The 20,344-nt window shown below is 35.7% G+C and overlaps 1 protein-coding gene across 2 annotated transcripts in view; it reads left to right on the top strand.

Moving 5' to 3' along the window:
• Window positions 1–20,344, top strand: part of LOC145671668 (uncharacterized) — a 1,096,828-nt gene that overhangs the window by 982,540 nt on the left and 93,944 nt on the right. For both annotated transcript variants that reach the window (XR_014128525.1, XM_081740866.1), the window contains exon 8: window positions 3,608–3,737. Coding sequence is in view for 1 of the 2 variants with exons in the window: in XM_081740866.1 (XP_081596992.1) it covers window positions 3,608–3,737 (130 nt within the window). In the remaining variant the exon portion in view is untranslated. The remainder of the gene's footprint in view (window positions 1–3,607; window positions 3,738–20,344) is intronic.

A 20,344-nucleotide genomic window follows, 5' to 3' on the forward strand; every position in this document is an offset into this window, starting at 1 on the left:
GAAAACTGTGAATTAGGAAACACCGCACGCAGTACATTGTTTGCAACGAGCTCAAAATCCACTTTCAGCACTAGAGATTCGTTTTGGCCAAACCATATTTTAAGAAATGTAGACAGTTCCTTGTAGGTTCGTTCTATTTTATCTGGCATCAATGCATACGCGACTGTTATAACCATTGTCTTATAATATGTATGTGGCTTCTATATCTACATGTATGGTGTACAATTGGGGAAAATACTTGAAGCTAGTATTTTTGCTAAACTTGTATTTGCTACTTTTCTGTTCTTACTTAGTTGATACTTGACCTGTGTCCTCCCTCCTCTTATAGTGAAAGAGTTTTCAGGGTGAATCACATGATTGGCAGGTGGACCGTGTGAAAATGCAACACACCAGCAGAATGATTAATCCGATAAGGAAGGAAGTGCGAAATTGCATAGAATCCATTGTATATATATATATATATATATATATATATATATATATATATATATATATATATATGTGTGTGTGTGTGTGTGTGTGTCTGTAACATATCATATCGCATAAACATTAATAAATTCGAATAATATTTGAATACAATATTCCCATCTTTTTATACTAAAAAAATGTGTAAGTATCGCACGTAAAAGTCAATATTGTAAATTATAGAGAGTGAAACTCTGGACTTTACATATGCCACACGTTTCGTGGACTTCTCGTGACGCGAAAAGATTCTGATAAATTCTACATAAAATTTAAAAGGAAACTAGGACATAAATTTACAAACCGAGACAAGACCAGAAAAGGGGTTTCAGAGAAGCATGATGAGATTAGAAAAAATCCTTGAGAATTGACGCGAGACAAAAAGTCCTTATTTTTGGTCCTGAGAGGAACAATACTTCTAATCTAAATGAAGCTCACACTAGCTCACACTTACATTCGCTTCAGCTCCGGCCCATTATCCTAATTGACACTCATGCTAGCTCAATCTCACCCCCATTCCTCATTGAACTCAAGCTCATTAAAGACTTGGAGTTGCTCAACTTAATCTCGTTCCCATTCCTCATTGAACTTACGCTCACTTGGACTTACTCTATTCTCATTGGTAATTTAGCTTGCTATCGAACTATAGGCCTAGTGGTAGTGCTCATACGTGCCACGGGCTCATACATGCAACTAACGCAGACTGCTTCGTCATAATTATCAAAATTACCTTTTTTTTTATTTTACTCAAAACAGGAAAATAGCAGACTCAATTGTGTTAAGTATAAGCTAATTACGGAAAACTAACAGTGGTTTTTCACTTTTAATAAGCCTATTTTGTAAAAAATATGTAGTTTAGTTTGGAATGGACGCTTCATTTCTGGAAAAGAAAGAAGTCACTCGGTTCTCGGTCCGGTGAGTATGGGGTGAGCTAATATTTCATACCCTAATGCCGCTGCCTTTATAATGAATGCATGGGTGCAATGAGTTGGTGCATTGTTTGCCAACAGTAGCACTCATTTTTTGACCAATCCATGACGTTTCTTCTTCACATCCTCTCGTAACTTAATCAGGACATGGGAATAATAGGTACTAGTAATAGTTTGTTCCTGTGGTAAATAATCTGTCATGATGACTGTTTCACAGGCCCAGAAAGTGGAAAGCATCACGCTGACAGTAGACTCGTGTTTTTTTAGGAGTTAGGAGAAGAGGGGTGTTCCCTTGTTTGCTCATTTCCTTTGTTTCTGCGTTATAAAGACAAAACTAACTTTCAGCCATTGTCAGTAATCTGACTTAAAAGTCTTCTTCCTCCACCTCACAACGATGCAACATTTCTCTTCTGGAAAGGTGTGAGCAATCGCGACACCCATCGTGCTGACACTTTCTGAAAAAGAAGCTGGTTGTGAATGGTATTTTAGGCAGACTTATAATTCATAATGTTGCGCACATAACATTTTCAATGATTATCCTGCTGTCTTCCATTATGATCTTCTAAAGCTTCTCCGTCAAGGCGGTATCATCAGTGAAAGATAGTCTTCCAGATCTAAGAGGGGCCGGGATGGTCATATGTCCAGTTTGAAATTGACTTTTCCACTTGGATACCATTTCATATGATGAACTTTCATTCCCATAGGCTTCTTTTATCTCTTCGTGGATCTGCTTTGCTAATTTCCCCTTAAAATGGATGAACTTAATGACCTTCCGTGCCTCAAGTTTATCAATCATCGTATCTTCTTGCAAGAAACAAAAAAAAATGCTCTAAGGAGTCCAGAATTTGCATGGTTAACATACAAGGACTTAACTATAAAATGTGTGTCTGAGCAGGTTCGTAGTTCGTCAGCTTCTAGGTGATGGCACTAACTTTTTTATACCTCTTCGTACACAGATGTAGTCGTATGAAATAAGATTATTCTTGGAATAATCCGAGTAGGCCTAACTTGGTACTTTAACGCGGTTTCTCAACAAAATAGTGGATAAAACTCTTTATTTTGTCAAAACATTTAAAACCCATCATGCCTTTTCTGCTGGCGGGAGGATTGATGTATGGAACAGCCGATTGTTATTTTGTTTCTACCAAGAGGAAAATCATGTTATTATTTAATATATACTTGTTTTTATGTAATTTCTTCTGTATGTGAGTACTCCCCAGGGTTAGTAATTCAATTAATTTATACATACCGTAGATTTTATGTTATAGCATAGTATTTGTAAAAAACATTTGTACCATCAACAGTAGTTACGACTAGTAGATAACAGATAGCCCATTGCTATAAACCCTCAGGGCGGTATTCAGAGAGAATTCGTTAATCGAGGGTTAGTTACAGACTAGTTACTGGCATACTAGCTCTTTACTAAGGAAGAGCACTTTTTGGTATTCAGAGTCAACTTTGAGTACAACTAAAAAGTTGATTTGGGTATGATTAACTTATATATTAAATGTGGCAACTACGGAAAAGTAGACAAGCGCATGCGTAGTCTGTAAAAATGGAAATACATGAAATACGAAATACGAAATGTTGTGTCGCACGCTATACCGTGGGTAAAATATTAGTCTCTGCTCTAGATTAATTAGTCACGTGTGATTAACTTTGTCAAATACTACGTCCTAATCAAAGACACTGAATATTATTTTGATAACCATCCGTTAGTCAACCCCGTAGTATCGCCTTAATCAGACGTCAAAACGAGTCTGCATAAGGCCCTCAATGTCTATATTCACTACACTAGTGCTACACTAAGCAACCTTTCTTCATCATTTCTTCATTTTACAGACATATCACCGGTATTTGAACTTACACTCCAGAGCTGTAAGTTTTTATCACTGAGACGTCTTACCCGTTTGTGATTCCAGTTACTTTTATGAGAATTCTGATTATTATTTTTTTACGTAATGAGACAATTCTCCAGCCAGGAACACTGGAAAATGTCCATACGTAGATGTACGGTGTAAGTCAAGATAACATTAACATTTATTGAATTGTTTTTCCTTCATAAAATTCTCTTTATTCATCTGCGAGACAGAAGGCATTTGCTTCGCCTGTCATTTCAATCCCTGCAATATATGTACTTTTAACTAGTTTTAAAATAATTCGAGACAAATTGTCTATTAACGTAAGTAATTGATATAATTATGTTTTATTTGTAGCCAACAAGTTGCGGAGGATATCAGCGACGCAGATAAACAACAAGGTGTGGCCATTGCTTTGTTGGTAATGGTTTTAGCGATTTCTCCCGTTATTATTTTCCTTGTTAGAAACGCAACACAAACTATTCAGGTTAGTTTCCGTTCTATATTACATAGTAACATTAATGTTAAAACTAAATAATTACATAGGATAGTGTGTTCTAGAAGCCTCTACTTACAAGAATAAAAAAACTTTGTATCATTCGTAGACCAGTATCATTATTAGGCCCACAACTAGCAACAGAAGTTTTAGGGGGGGCATGAATATGTTAAGGGGGCTAAGTCATCAAAAATTATCTTACAAATATCTAAATTGTGTTTTTTGAATTAATTATAGCATTTTGTATTGAGGTATGGAGGGGCCAAGAAAAGTTTCTGCTTGTAGGTCTGATCATCATCTCCTGCCGCAGGTGCAAATTAGGTTATTGATATTGGGGAGTAGAGTTACCAACTTTTGAAAATCGAAATACCAGACACCCCCCTGACGTACGTATACTCTTCAGATTGTGTCATCACCTCTCTTCAAAAATGTAAACCACCTGAAAGTGGTTACTTCACATAAAATTGAGCGATTCGAAGTTCTTGAAGTAAAGGAGGAAAGTACTATCTAGCAAATGTAACTGCTAGCAAATTGGATGAATAACACCACGAAGATGGTTATGCTATGCAACAGTGAATATTTTACAGAAATGTAAATGGTCATCCTTTGTTGATTTTGGGGCGCTGAACACGAAACTGACAATAAAAAATGTGCTCCTGGCTAAGATTTACTTGTAATTACACAATTTACATGTTACATATAACGCTATTATAATGAAATTGTACAGGTAAAAGTTACCAAACTTTGAAATGATTACAGAAATAAAATAGGCATTCTTTATACTTTTTTGGACGCTGAACAATAAAATGACAATAATAATATGCTCCTAGCTCAGATTTAGTGGTAATTGCATAATTTATCTTTTGCATATAACGCTATTACAATGAAATTGAAAAGCTAAAAGTCACTAAACTTTGAAATAATTACGTAAATAGAAATATCCATCCCTTATAAATTTTTGGACGCTGAACACGAAAAACACAACAAATATGTCTTCCGAATTCAGATTTAGTACTAATTACACAAATTATATTTTGCATATAACGCTATGATAATGAAACTGTAAAGGTAAAAGTATCAAACATTAACATACTTATGGAAATAAAACTTGCTGACTCATAAATGTTTGGACACTGAATATGTATATCAAAAATATAACGTCCTCCTGGTACACTATCGGTGTAATAGCACTCTTAACATTTTGCATATAGCGCTACAGGACAAGAACTGTATGGTATAAGTTTCCTAAAGTATCTGTTTTAAACACGCCGTCTCTTTGCTTCTTTCTTATGAGGAACATCTGGAGCATCTCTTGTAATCATCCAGCAGAAATCCGCTAACATTGAAACTGACAACTTTCCTTTGTAATGTTGTTACATCGCACAAATGTCCTGGTGAAATCGCTCTCCTTCCTCGTCACTAAAAGATCCACAATTCACTGGAGGGTCACTCCATGTCAAATCACCTAATTTTAAAACATGACCGTGCTTCAATGTCTCAGATTCTCTTCAAAATTTTTTCATACATTTATACCAATGAAATTATGTTAAATTGATTTTGTTTTCGATTTTTTGGATGAAAAATGGGACGGGGATTTTTTTTTAAAAAAATGTGAATTTTGCTTCAATTTCACTTTCCGTCACTCAGCATTATGGAACTAAATTACCATAACTTCCTTATTTTTGAAGTTATTGGGTTCATCCAGGTTAAATAAAACCTTATTTTTTACTCTTTCAGTAGATCCTAAGCAACCTTGCAAAAAGTTACACTGTTTAACATTAATGGGAATACAAAGCAAATTTTAGGATTTTTCACAAATTGTGCCGTTGCTAAGAAGTTACAACTATGAAACTTTTGAAACTTTTTTGTACATCCATTGTTGCACTTACCTTTAATCACTGACAGTTCGTAATGAAAACAATATGTACAACAGCGATAATGTCCTCACTCACTACTTTCAAACTGCTAGTTCACCAGTAGCACAAACAGCCTACCAAACTACTGCTTGAAGCACGCCATGAATACGAATAGAGACGTAAACTGGAGCTAGTTGCAACTTGCAATCATTGCCTCACGGGACTCATGAGACGCTTGCACTAGCTGTTGATAACGTACAACGTTGCCAGGTCGAACTTGCAGCAAATACGTGTCAAGAACCACTCTTTATACCGTGTAAAACAATAATTTCAAATCATGTACTTATAATGTCCCAAAGGTTTATATGCAAAATATAGAACGTTAAATTACCCAGAACATTGGACTAGGAGAGAATTTTAAGTGTGATTTTCGCGTTCTGTGGCCAAAAATCAATAAAGAACAGATACTTTCGTTTCTCGGTTCACACAACTATTGACTTGCTGCTGTTATATTCTAGCCATAACAACTAAGAATTGTTCCTTCTTAACGTAAAACCACATTAATTACTATAGCTTACCTACAAGATATCTTGCGACATTTCTGAAGTCATCAATCTCCCTCAAATACAATATAGAAATTTCTTCTTTTTCTTTAAGCCTACATATTATTATTCGCTATCGTTGTTTAATATATTAACCAGGGATGTTTCCATGGGGTACAATGTGAGCCCGACCCATTAGTCCATCTTCTTTCCCCTCTCAATAAGGATCTTCTGTTTTATGTATATTAATCTTGTTTCATACATACAGCAATTGAAGAATATTTCTAACATAATATAAAAGAAAGGTAATTTAAAAAATTAAACCACGCCGTCTAAATAATTCAAACAAATGAATTTAATGAGAAATGTTGTTAATCTCATTTGCCCAACTAAATGTACATAGTTGACAATTTACTACTATACAATTGAACAACAGTATCTACGATTGATCTATTTTGAGCTTTATTGAACTCTCCTTTAGTTAACTGATCAACATTTATCACACATAAGGCATAATCATATTAGGTATTCGTAAATAAATAAAACGAATTTATGCGTTATTGACATTACGCTAGGTTGAATTGATTTTGAGTTTAACGTCCCGCTCAGCAGCGAGGCTATATGAGACAGGACCTACTGATTAACGTGGAATCTGAATCACATGAGCTCCCGCCAGGAATCGAATCCGGGTCTCCTACGCCAAAGGCGCTTATGTTAACAGCTTACACACGAAGAAACTCAACATTACGCTAGGATTCGAGGTATATCTTCCCTTAAGCGTTAGTGCTTTTATTTCACCTTTTCTTTCACTATCATGATTACCTATTTCTCAACTTCTGCTTCAGCCCAACAAAGTAATACAGATAGTTATCAATTAAATGGTAACACCCGAAAATGTGTAGCTTGCCAGATTAATAGGGCATTGGGCCGACTTTCGTCCTCACAACAGTTCTGATGTGTCGTAGCATGGACTCATAGTCGCATGTATGGTAGTAAATGGAATATTATACGATTCGTGAGACGTCATGGAGGCTGAAATCTGCGTTGGATTCGTGTCTCCATAACAGACAATACATATTCAATTTTATTTAGATCGGGCGATTGAGTGGGCCAAAAGACCACTCCGTACTGAGCGCATTATCATCCTGAAAAATGACGTAATTGCTCGGAAACAGGATCTGGACTTTAGGTTGCACATGATACCTGAAATGGTGACATAATTACGACCAGTAATGGATCTGTAAGCGTCAACATAGGAACAATCGAAAACTAGGATAGTACAGCCCACAATTTCACAGAGCTGCTGCTAATCCACGGCTGGGCAGATACAGTGATGATTGTAATGTGCCATTACAGTAAAGGTAATGAATTTTTTGTTTGGAGGGACCCTATACTTTCCGAACACACCGCGTACTGTAAATTTTCAATACATAATTTTGGTAAATTCAATTGTTCTTTATTCAAATCAAAATTATTCTGGGAGCTTTAGAATAATTTAATAGAAATTATATTTCGGGAAATAATATATTTATTTATACATTATTTTATTGAAAACCCTGTATATGGGCATTTCAAATGGATGAGTGTTGAAATTATACACTTAATGCTATACGAAAACATGGACCTGCAATTGAACAGAAATTCTTGAAATTATCAACCAATCTGATATTTGGCAGAATAATTTAGACCCACTTCGTCCCTCTGAGATGCCAATATTCTCCCAAAATCCGGTTTCATCCATTTTTTACTATTTTCTATTCGCTTTATATTTTCCACCGCCAAAACTCTTTGTTCTGATTGGAACTATTTCCGACGCTCTAGTATTAAGGTGTGTTTCTTGTCATTCTCTACTTGGAAAAGCATCGAGCATCACCACGTTTAGTTTGCTCCAGGAATATTTTGGTTTTCTTCAGTAATAAGCACCAGAAATCAGGTAACAATGTATAAATTAGTTAAATAGACTCGTTGAAAGCAGAAAGGCGTATTCTGCAGTGCAGTCAACAAATAGTGAGATATGGACTTTAACTCAAGGGATGCCATGTTCATAAACGTTAATAGTGATGGACAGGATTCATCGTAGTTTGTGATCTTTTCAAAAACAGTTTGAAGATTAGTGTTTCCCTTGATAACTCCCATTATCCTCAAAACTTTCCTGTTATGTTACGATAGGCCTGTCCTAATAAACCATTGTCTGTGTATGTAGTAAAAGTTATTTCTTATTTTTATTAACATGGTGGTAGGTGTAGATGTCTTCGTGGTTAAATTTATTATCATAATGTCAGTGTAAGTTAGAATAGGGACTCTCCCTTATTTCCTGAGTTGATCACAGCGTCCAACGCATTATGGGCTAAATAAAGAATTAAAAAGAGTTCTTTTCCCTTCGGGAATGGGACCCATACCATTAGTAGTTTCAATATGTCCTTTTCGGGGCATTGAAAGTAATTCTGCAATTTGAAAACCATGATTTAATTAATAGGAGGGCCATTGGGCTCTGATTATTTCGTTTCTTTTTCATAGTTCATAGAGCGGTTTAGGATGGTGAAGTTCAGTAATTTGTTTGGTTCATGTATAGTTGACCTGTGTTATAAGATGATTTAACATGTGTAGTGATATGTATTAATATTTGTTTTCTTAGTTCATGTGGGATCTTCCGTGTGCGTGTGTGTAATTTAGTACGTTGACCGTAGAAGTGATGTGTGAGTGAAAGTATGATTCATTTCTTTGCGGACAGTGTATTGTTTAATTAGTCATCATTTGTGGTCAGTTTAAATGAATAAATCAATTCGCCACGCAAATTCATAGTATTCATGTACCGTAATTACTTAGTAGATTGCTTATATTTAACCATGACAGAGTACAAAGTTTATTTAATAGTGCAAAGTTAGTTTTCGTACTACTCATGCCATCTCGTGTCGGGCTGAGAACTATTCGCCGCTAGGTTTTTGTTACTCCGAGACTTAACGATCTGGTTAACATGAAACATCCTTCTTTTGCAATTATTGATGAGTAAATATTCGTTCTGGCCCATACGAATAGGCATTTGGACAAATTACATTGTAAATGAACGTTTCTGAAAAACACAGTCATTATATAGTCCAGTAATCGAATTATTAATAATAGTAAACTTTGCTTTTTCCCTTAACCTCAAGTTTATCTATTTGGCTTTAGTTTGTTGTCAGGCTGCGGTTTCAAATTCTCTCTCTCCGTTGTTTTCTGTGAACGATCGAATTGTTGACATTTTCCGAAATATAATTGCATGTAGTTAATGATATTGAATTTTCGTTGCATACAAAATAATTCGAAGCCGTAAAGTGAACTATACTGTGGTTTGTTTTGGAAGAATCTAATGTCAGTTCATACAAGCTCACGCGCATTGTTTAATGTACTATAGTAACTTGGTTTAATATATAATAAGACTGCTTTGAACAATCTTGGGCATAATAGTAGAGTATAGGATGTCTGAAAATAAATCGACATTATAGAAAAATGAAAAATGAAATGAAATCTTTGAGTTTTACGTCCCACGGTTATGCCGTTTTAGGCTAAAGGAGACGGCGATGATGAGAGATGAGTGAAATGGTGGAATGAAGAAAGTGGGAGGAAACGGGAGAACCCCGAGAAAACCCACGAGCACGGTGTTTGTCCACCACAAAGTTCGCTTGGCGGGGGCTGGGATATTATAGAAAAATGAATAAATATATAAGTGAGAAATGATAATATAAATATTATATATGTATATATGCATATATGTGCCCAGTTGGAAATTTTACTACAAGGCATTGATCGTATTTATATAATAATAAATACATTAGTACATTAATCATTACGTTAGACTATTGTGTGAGGAGAGTGTGTTGTGGAGAAAGGATGGATTGTATTTTCAATTTGTGGCTTGACATTTAATAGTAGTTGGACATACTAACTGATCATCCGGCCTGACGATACGAATAGTGGTCATATAGCGAATGATTCCGGATAGTTTCCAGTTAACTAAAGAACAGAATTGCGGTTTGCAAAATTTGTACACTTCAAATATACGCGTTTAGCTTACGTTTGCAACTCTGCAGCTTTGAATTTTTTCCACGTCACCTGCTTAAGCTAGGTTCATTACTGTTCGCAGATGTGACGAGATGGATATTGTTGAATAATATAGAAAATTTATTACAGTAGAATTTCGTTATAGCATACCAGGATGTCCAAAAAAACAAACCAAATGTCCGAGAATTTTCATTTCGTCTACTTATAGTACAGATAGTGTTTTGAAATTAGTTGACGCCTCAAGGTTAGCGCCCTTGCGAACTGGTAGCGACTAGTAAGGTTTTACAGACAACTTACTAGTATAAAATTTACTTTTTAAAAAGTTTTATCAAATCCCTGTTAGGATTTACTTTATTTTATTGATTTTATTCTAGTTTTTTATACTTTACTCGTAACTCTTCTCGGTTTCTGAGGGGTCGGATAAATTTTTATTTAGAAATTCTAAATTAGTAGACCACACGAATCCACAAGCTACTCTGTCTCCAAGGTCTCGGCCGGACACGGCGCAAAGTGAGATTTCCATAAAGCCACTGTCTTTGTAGAAATCTTGCTCAGGACACAGACTAGCTCGTGGGCTTGGGGATATTTATCTTAGGCTACGCATTTTAGTAGGCCACCTTTTTTTCGGCATATGAAAATATATTTGGCTGTGGATTGTTGTATGTAAAAATTCGACCACTTATCTTTGTAGTTTTAGTGTCCTAGCTTATACTTTTGGCGCGCCGCTTTTCTTTGCTCTTCTCTATCCCTCTGTTCTCCTCTTCAAGATTTTCTTTTATTTTTCAACCTTTCGCCCCCCAAGTTTTGAACTTGACATATATCACCCATTTAACGCATATCGTTTGAACGGAGTTACCGAAAGAGATGTCGCGACACACGATTCGTGGAGGTATTCGTTGATATGGAATATTAAGGGAACGTTTTTCCATCATATTTCGACCTACTGCAATAGCGACCGATGGTTCTGTATATGATTAAATTTTACTTTCGTTTCTTTAAAATTATCCCTTCAGCATTCTCCGTTGGCTTATCAGTTATTTCTACTTTTGGTTCCTTTGATTACCATAAATGTGAATGTTGTCATGGTAGTTTGGACCCAAAAGTAGTATTAACAATTTTAGAGTGATATATCTATACATATTCTGTGTTTACGTGCCTGCCCTGCGAATTAAATGTCTACTAGTCTAATTAAAATGCTTCATAATATGAATTTTATCATGTGCAGTCAGTTAGTTAAATTTGTGATATATTTGGATTCTCTTATGTGGAGTGTTGCAACCCAAAATTTTAATTTGTCATGGTTATTAATTTGAAAGTTTAAATCATTATTGAGTATATGTATATCGAGATATAAATACGTGTGGAATATAAATATAATATTAAAGTAAAATATATAATGGTGAATTGAGTAAATAAATATATGTAAAGGGTCTTGGTACCTTACCCGAATGGTCATTGGTTGCCATGGTTCCGAAATATCCAACGAATATAAAATGTGAATTTTAGAAAATACCGCCGCATGTTAGATATTCTCTTCAACCTTTGTAATATTATTAAGTAACATATGTATCAGTTAACATCATCTGTATTACACTAACTCCATTTAGCATTGGATTAAGGTGGGTCATCGTAACTAATGTATTATTAAATCTATCCTCAAGTTAGTAAACTGAAATCCTTCTGTAAAATTACATTTTGATTCCATCCCTCCTATACAAATCCTCATACTTGACCAATGTTGCAGCCTCACTAATCGTGCTCTCAAACAGAAGATCCTTCTGAACCTGGGAAATTCTCATTTCTTTATACGTTGTGTGAATCTAACGATAAATGTGTGCACCTGGTGATATCAGGTGATAGTGATTTAAAGTTAGTGAATGGAATAATAAATGGCATGACTGAATAAGTAACATAGTCACTGTGATACTAGTGACGAAACTTCGTTCTTTTAATCCCAGAAATGGGAAAAATGTATCAATAAATACTTCTACTGACAGAATAAGTGTCGGTTACAATTAGTAAACATAAGCTCATGTGTGTATATGAAAACGAAATTAAGTTAAATTCATGGACACTAGAAAGGGTGCTTCGATAACACATGTGATATTATAGCTCGTCTAAAAGTACGAGAGAGGACTCGTAACTATTTTCACCCATGTCGATACGCTGTCCTGTATGTGTGTGCGTGTGCGTGAATGAATGACAAATTTAATTGGTAGCATTTAAGTGGTAGCATTTAATATTGATTTACTTGATTTACTATATTGATTTGGCATATCCAAAAGTCTTGCCCTTAATTCATCTCGAGCTAAAACACCACACACTTCAGACGAAGCTACGGTAACAGTTTTAATGCATCTCTCGACTGCTTGGGTTGACATGGAAAGTGGAAAACAGGCAGAAGGACAGACTAACTTCCTGTTACACATTTCTGTAGATCCTCCTCCGACAAATGTTTCATCAGGGGTGGCTCAGTTACTTCACGTTCCTGCCAGTTGACTAGGTCAAAGTAATCATGGACAATGAAGTGTATTACTGGAATACCGAATTTGCCTATAGGAGGTGTTTGGTTTAAGCTTTTGACCTTGCGTCAAGAATTCAACGCGGAACAAGTTCGAATATGCTTTCGATCATCGGCGAGCATAGATTCTCCGGTTGCGCGAAGAAATCATTGGCTGAATTGTCCTATCTACAATGAGCTTCAGTTAGTTCATTGCTTGAGTACCGTGAAAAGGCTATAATACGATACAAGTTCACAGGAGTATCCTTGATAGTAAGATTACATTTAAAGTAAAATCGCATCAGAGCATATACTTTCATGGTGATTGTAAGAAGCTCCTTCAAGTTCGAAGATGGGTCAGTAGTGTTTATGCACACTCTAAGCACTACATTAGTATACCCTGGCCGGTGAACGATGATTTCTGACAGCTTTGCACAAGGCCACGGCAAGCGACCAGAAGACAGCAGATCAACCAACCTTAGGCTCAGAACTTGTCGCGTCTCCATGGTGACCACTGCACATTGCCAAACTTTCACTCACCCCCTCTCATCCTCAACGAGGAAGCAGACTATTCTTCCCTTGCGCGAGAAGCACATGGCAACACCGCACTTCTCAGTCGTCCTCGCGAGCTGAGCTGTCAGAAATAATCGTTCGCCGGCCAGGGTATAGTAGTGATCCATCTTGCATGGGATTAATTTTCCAGGACTTCTTGATGCAAGATTTGGTAAGCACTCACCATCAGAGATTGCTTTGCAAATATCCCACACATATCTTTGGTCTGTGCTACGATTTCTGACGTCTTTTTCTTCCATGGACGGAAAAGTTCCTTCATTATCTTGAAAATTAGCGATTGGTGAATGCTCACAATTGGCTAAACTTTTTCCTACAGTTCCGAGAACTTTTGAGGACCCAGTGTTGCGCCAGTTTGACATGGAACAAAAGAGGCCTTGTAGGTTAGTGAAGACATGGCGCGCCACATTTGCACATATAAGTCATTTAATTCCTGGAAGTCATTTAATTCCAGGAAATTAGCTCGGATCTGACGTTCATTCATGTCCCAAAAGTGTTCAACTGGGTTGTTAAGATCGGTTGAGCTTGGAGGATATGGAAGTAATAAAAATTAACATCACTATTCTCCTGGAACCACTGCAGCACAACATTGATTTTGTGACAAAGAGTGTTGTTGTCCTGTTGAAACTACGAAACATGGCAGACGTGAATGGATGCTTAGGATCAGTAATGACCTGCCGATAGGTAGGAACCAGCATGATAACCTCCACACGCACTATTAGGCCTATAGATGATCATCTAAATATTCCCCAAATCATAATGAAGCCACCACTGGCCTGTCTTTGTTCTACTGTGGACGTCTCAAGCTCGAGCAACCTCATACTTCATTCAAAAAGTAGCGGGTGATCGTAATGATTTGTCTGGTGCCAGGGTCTCGGGAAGTGTGTGTCATATGTCTCCTTTTGGTACCAAGTGAACTTGGTATATGAGTTTTCAAGTTCCAAATATACTTAAATTTGATAGAAACTACTCTCTACATTTGCTTCTGTGGTTATTTAATGAGCTTACACGTTCCTTTTCAGCACCGAAGTTATTAGAGACGTAAACCTACCGAACCATTGTAATGCTGAATCGAACCCGGGATCCCGGGACCCTGCTAACCGGTAGAGCAGCAAGGTAGACCAGTAGAAAACCCATTTGTTTGGTCCTTTTTAATTAATTGTTATTTTTAAAGATATACCTAATTCAATACACTATGGAAGGTAAAATATTTTTTATATACTAAGCTACAGATTAATCATAGGTTTTCAAGGTTCTAAAACTAACATTGTTAAGAATTAATAATGTTAGGAAATGGAGTGAAAATAAGTGTAATTTTATACGACTTCAACGAATAGGGAAGGTACGGACATTTCACTCGGATCTTGTTTCTTGTCCCTTGACAATTTCTATGAACGAAAGAAGAACGAGAAAGAATTAAACTGGAATAAAGTTAAGTACCTGTGAAGTATGTAACTTCCACCACGTTAGGGTAATTTGAATTATCCTTCTCAGAGGCACTATTGTTCATGTATGTACTTTGTATAAATTTTGACTCCCTTCTCAATCCTCCCTTTTGTAGAAAATCGAAGAAACACATTCATACTCGAATAGATCTGGTGAAAATGTATGTGTGCACAAAATTTGATGTCTTTGGGTAATTGCTTTCTATGTAATAGTCTCTGATGATAAATATACACACATACATACGCTATTTTATATGTATTAAGAAATAACTGTATTTGATGTTTTTAAATGTGGTGTGGATTCTAATCCACAACCAGCAGCGGCCCTTGAGGGAAGTCACATTGAATTTTTAAAAATTCTTACCAATGCCACTTCCCTCCTTCCCCTGTCTAAAACATACATTTACTTATTATTATTATTATTATTATTATTATTATTATTATTATTATTATTATTATTATTATTATTATTATTATTATTATTACAATTTACATAAATTTTCAAGCATGTTCTTTCATTCCAAAGGCTATGTTACCATGGATTTGTAAAGAGATTGTATAACGTAAAATGCTCTATTAATGCAATTTGAAATATTTTCCTATTTTCCTTTTGGACATCAGAATTTTGTGTTAATCTGTCTCCTAAAATCAAATGATTTGATTATTTCCTTGTTTAGTTCTAGGATAAAGGTTTAACGATATTGAATACTACGCCCTTTCTATTTTCAGCCCACGCTGGAAATAGCTTGCTTTTGTATTTTCTTTGAAATGAACCAGGCTTTTGTCATTTTACTGACATCTCTTTCAAATCTGATTAAATATCACTTGCTTTTACCAAAATGAATGTAAATGTAATATTAATAAAATTAGGAAGTGATTACTAAGTAATAAAATTATATACAGGGTGCATCAAAATTCCGAGGTCATAGGCTAACTCTGTTATGAGTAAATATACTGGAAAATGGAAAGAGAGGATACTTGTTGGAAATTGGTGGATTTCAATCTAAAATAATGAATTTTTGCCAATCGCACGAGTCGTTTGGGCTCCACACTCATAAGGTGCCCAATGTGAAATGGAAAAAGTAATGTTCCCAGCGCACCGGTCTGCTCAAACGGAATGTAGACCTAAGGATACGCGGAACATGCGTTCTTTAGTGATGAAACCAAGAACACGAAGGTTAGAACGTTGTATTCACGTCCGCGTAGTCCCGGGTTCGATTCCTGGAAGATGCTTCTCCATTTTCGGCGTCCACCCAGTGTTGAGTTGATTTTGAGTTTAACGTCCCTGTCAGCATCGAGGCTGTATAATTTGGAACCTACTGATTAATGTGGTATCCGAACCACATGAACTCCCGCCGGGAATCGAACCCGGGTCTCCCACGCCAGAAGCGCCTACGCTTCCACCCAGTGTCGTGAGACAAATTGGAAAATCACGTGAATAAAAGATGTGACTGCCACTAGGTTCAAAAATCTCCTGATATGAATGTTAAAGACAGAGAAACGCAGTGCGCTGATTACGTATTAGTCACAATACTGGACATAGTTCAGCTGGTAAATAACTGATGGCGTTGAAGAGGCTGAGACTCACAAAGAGCTGTCATACCAGTGGTTAGTTTACTGTATTCTTGGTCTAATGAGAGCCAAAGGGAACAGTCGGCTGATCCGGCAACCTTACCTTTGCATTTACCCTTGGACACCTTACCAGTGTGGAGTCAAAACGACTGATGCGATTCGAGTAATTCCAACATTTTAAATTGAAAACTACCTATTTCCGCAAGTTCCCATTTTTACTGTTAACGCAGCCCGTCTATGGTCAAGGACTCTTGATACGCCCTGTACATCGAAAAGTAATTTTCAGATGTAAGGAGTATTTAAATAGATTAGAAAAGGAAGTCAGTCAAATCATTAAAAATTTTCAGTCTATTTCAAAGAAAACAGAGAAAATCACTATATACTCTAAGTCAATGAGCTAAAACGACGCAGTTATCCAACAAACTTCACTAAATATTATTATCATAATACAGTAGAATATCTACTAACGGACACCTTTATAATGCAGTCACCTCCCATAACAGACATATTTCGAAATTCCCAAACACTGTAAGAGTTAAAAAAAAACATACTGGGAAACCTCTCTAAGACCACATTGCCACGTTAAATGAATTGTAAACGGGGTATTTTTTTTTACTCGTGGGTGGAAGGAGGAGTCGCCCGAAGTAAGGAAAAAATACAATACTCTCCTATCGGATAATTGAAATCATGAATAGATTTTTTTATTATTATTCTTTCTGTCTATGTTCATTTTCGAGTTAATCATTCCATATCGGACTTCCGAAGAAAAGAAAAACTATCGAAACAACTCATTTACAGTGCAGCTAGCGACTACTAACCGTCACGACCCTGCTTTCAGTTTTGTTAGTGATAGGAAAAAGAAGAGTGAGAAAGAAGAGTAGCAGAGGGAGGCAGGGAAGAAGAGAAAAAGAGAAAGAATGAAAAAGATAAAGGATTGAAAGAGAAAGAATTACTGGATAATTCAGGAAATATAGTAATGAACTTGAATGGTTATTAACGAAGGATCAATTCTGAAGTGATCCGGAATTAGATACATGTCCGTACATACGAGCCTGACCTGGGTCCAGGCGACTGCACAAGAGGGAGTTGCCCAAACCCAGCCCAAGCTAGATGAAAATGGAATTTAATTGGTTGTAAGGTAATCCTGAATGGTAAATATTAACTATCCACTCTCTAAACTCCATAATCTGAGATCGACCACACATATGAATTAGCCGAAGAAAGGGGAAAAAAATCAAAGCTATCAACTTCATATATTTATGTATTGCATCAATAGGAATTTCAATTTCTCTGACAGAAGACGTCGTGTTCAGGCTCATCCTGCTATTTTGGTTTCTCTCCTAGTGCCGATTTAAATCAGTTAGTATCGGTCCTACATGACCTTGGTTATTAACTCTAATATATATCATAAATCATGACACATATATTATAAATGTTAATACAACTAAACAGTATCACTACTACAACTTAAAAACTAAATTTATCATACAGACACATAGTCATTCACACAGGACAGTGTATGGGGTTAGAATATATCATTAAAGAAAACCATCTATACATTGTTCAGCGTAAGCACTAAACTCCGATAAACAAAATATTTGTATCCTTCCGCTTGTCACAAATACGATTGGCTAGTGATGTATCACTCCCACTCCCCACGGTGAGGTGCAACTTACATACGTGCATTTTGACAATACTGTCTCGTGTTGTCCAGATACTTACAGCAGCAGCGGAAAAGAAAGAAAGAAACTCAAAAGATTTTATATATATATATATATAGACAGATAGATAGATAGATAGATAGATAGATATTTGAATTTCGCTGGTAAACAATTGTTGCTTAGTAAATATAGGTTTGCCTTGTTCATGTTTCACCATAACACTCGCGGAACCGGGATTCATGCCAGCCATCTTTCAGACTTTAAAAGCAGAACACCCATCCACAGTTGAGTTGGCGCCAGAATTACTGCGCATGCTTAGAGTTTATTTCTATTGTTTCATTAGCCACACTCGATTGCATTATTATTAGATAATCTGTATTATATTTTTGTCATTTATAATAATATAGCAGTTTTATATGGAACTTCATACTGAAAGTAATAATCCAATCACATGAACTATTTTGCGGAGGAGTACAAGCGTCGTTAGGACAACAGCAAATCAGCGAGATTTGGATTTACGTGGCTTTGTTTATCGTAGTTTAGAGCTTACGCCGAACAATGTTTAGCTACGATTTCGCAAACATTTATTACATTTACGAAGAAGAAAGAATTTTAAAAAATTATTGAAAGGACTAGTTCTTAGTTATACTTCAACAGAATACATAGCATTATATCTTCATCAGTCAAAACAATCAAATGGCATTACTTTGAATTTAGCTTTATATATTTAATCACATTGACAAAAGGAAAGATAACAAAATTAATATAATTACATATATCTCTGTTAGGCATGCTAAATCAAATTTATAATTCATGACATAAGCAAAGAAGACATTCATTTTACATTAAAAGAAAATTGAACGAAGAGGAAGGAAAAAAACCTTTCAATATAGTGGAAAATTATGAGTCTATATCTCACATCAAGACATTCTAAAAGTTCTTATACGACCTGTTGCGTATATCGAATCTGAGCGTTCGAAATCATTAGTAATGCACTATTCATAGTGTCCAAACATTTCACTCCATTTAGTTTCGTTTATATTTATACATATATACAGATATATTCATAATAATCATTTATTGAGCACATATGAACTAATAGTTTGTAGATGCACTCGCATGCTGAACAGTTTTCCCACCTAGGGACTTCCAAAGACAAAATTTGGTCAGAGGATGTTTTCCCCTTGTGTCAGTCCATTTACGACTTCATTATTTGATCAATTTCAGGTTACTTGTTCGTCACTGGGACACCTCATAACACCTTTCAGTTATCACGTGTAACTTTTGTGTATAGTGTTCAGATTTGAGACGATATTTCACAGGTGTAAGGATTATGATGATTTATATTAAGGAAACCACTGGTTAGGTTCTAGTATATATATATATATATATATATATATATATATATATATATATATATATATATATATATATATATATAGGTAAGGGGGAATTCAGGGTACATTTTCCAAAAGAATTTTCGAGTTAGTCACTCAAGGATAATATTCATTATGGTTTGAGTTACGTTTTAGGCCTGCCGTTATTTCAAAACACATGCCATCGACAATAATTCCACAGAAGATTGCTAATTACATCTATTCAGAACAATGGGAAAAATTTGTATAGTTTCGCGGCGGTATTCTTAGAAGAAAATCTACATATTTACATCCGTCGGATAATTGCTTCGAAACTCTGACAACCACTTTACGTTCGGGGTAGACACGAGCGCTCTTACATATATCCATATAATCCATTTAATATTCTACGTTTTATTTTACTATCTTATTCACATATTAAACACATTTACATTTCGACGTATACATTTATATATATATATATTAAAAGCGCACACATTTAATACATTGACCCCAACAATAATTCTTCAAAAGGTTGCAACATTGTACAAAGAACAAACAACTTCCGACATATGAAAAAAATTAATTAATTTTTTACTTATACCGCGTGTCTATGAAGTTTGTGGTTTTCACATATGTAATTCGAAGTAATCCAAAAAGTACGTAAAGCAGGCACGTAACATAGAACATTCCTAATTATATATGTATAAAGAGATAAACTAAACACAATATTAATTTTGGGCCCAGCATTATTACAAGATTTACGAAACCAAAAGGAAAGGAAAGCGACCAATGAATTTAGAAAGAATCCCAGAAGGACGACGGTGAAGGAACGTAATTGAAATGTCGTCAAGAACGAAGTCATTATTCACTTCGGCAATGGGTCAAAATATGATGGAAAAACCCAGTCACTATATACTTCATCCATGAATTGTGTCTCGCAATGTTTCAGCTGGTAATTTCAGATCAGAGTTATACGTTAAGTAATTGGTAATTAACAAGTTCAAATTTTGCGGGGGCAGGTTGAGATTTAAAAAAAATCTTGAAGAATGGAGAAGG

Source organism: Thermobia domestica, chromosome 15 (genome assembly GCF_964235325.1).
Source record: "Thermobia domestica chromosome 15, izTheDome1.hap1.1, whole genome shotgun sequence".
NCBI lineage: Eukaryota > Metazoa > Arthropoda > Insecta > Zygentoma > Lepismatidae > Thermobia > Thermobia domestica.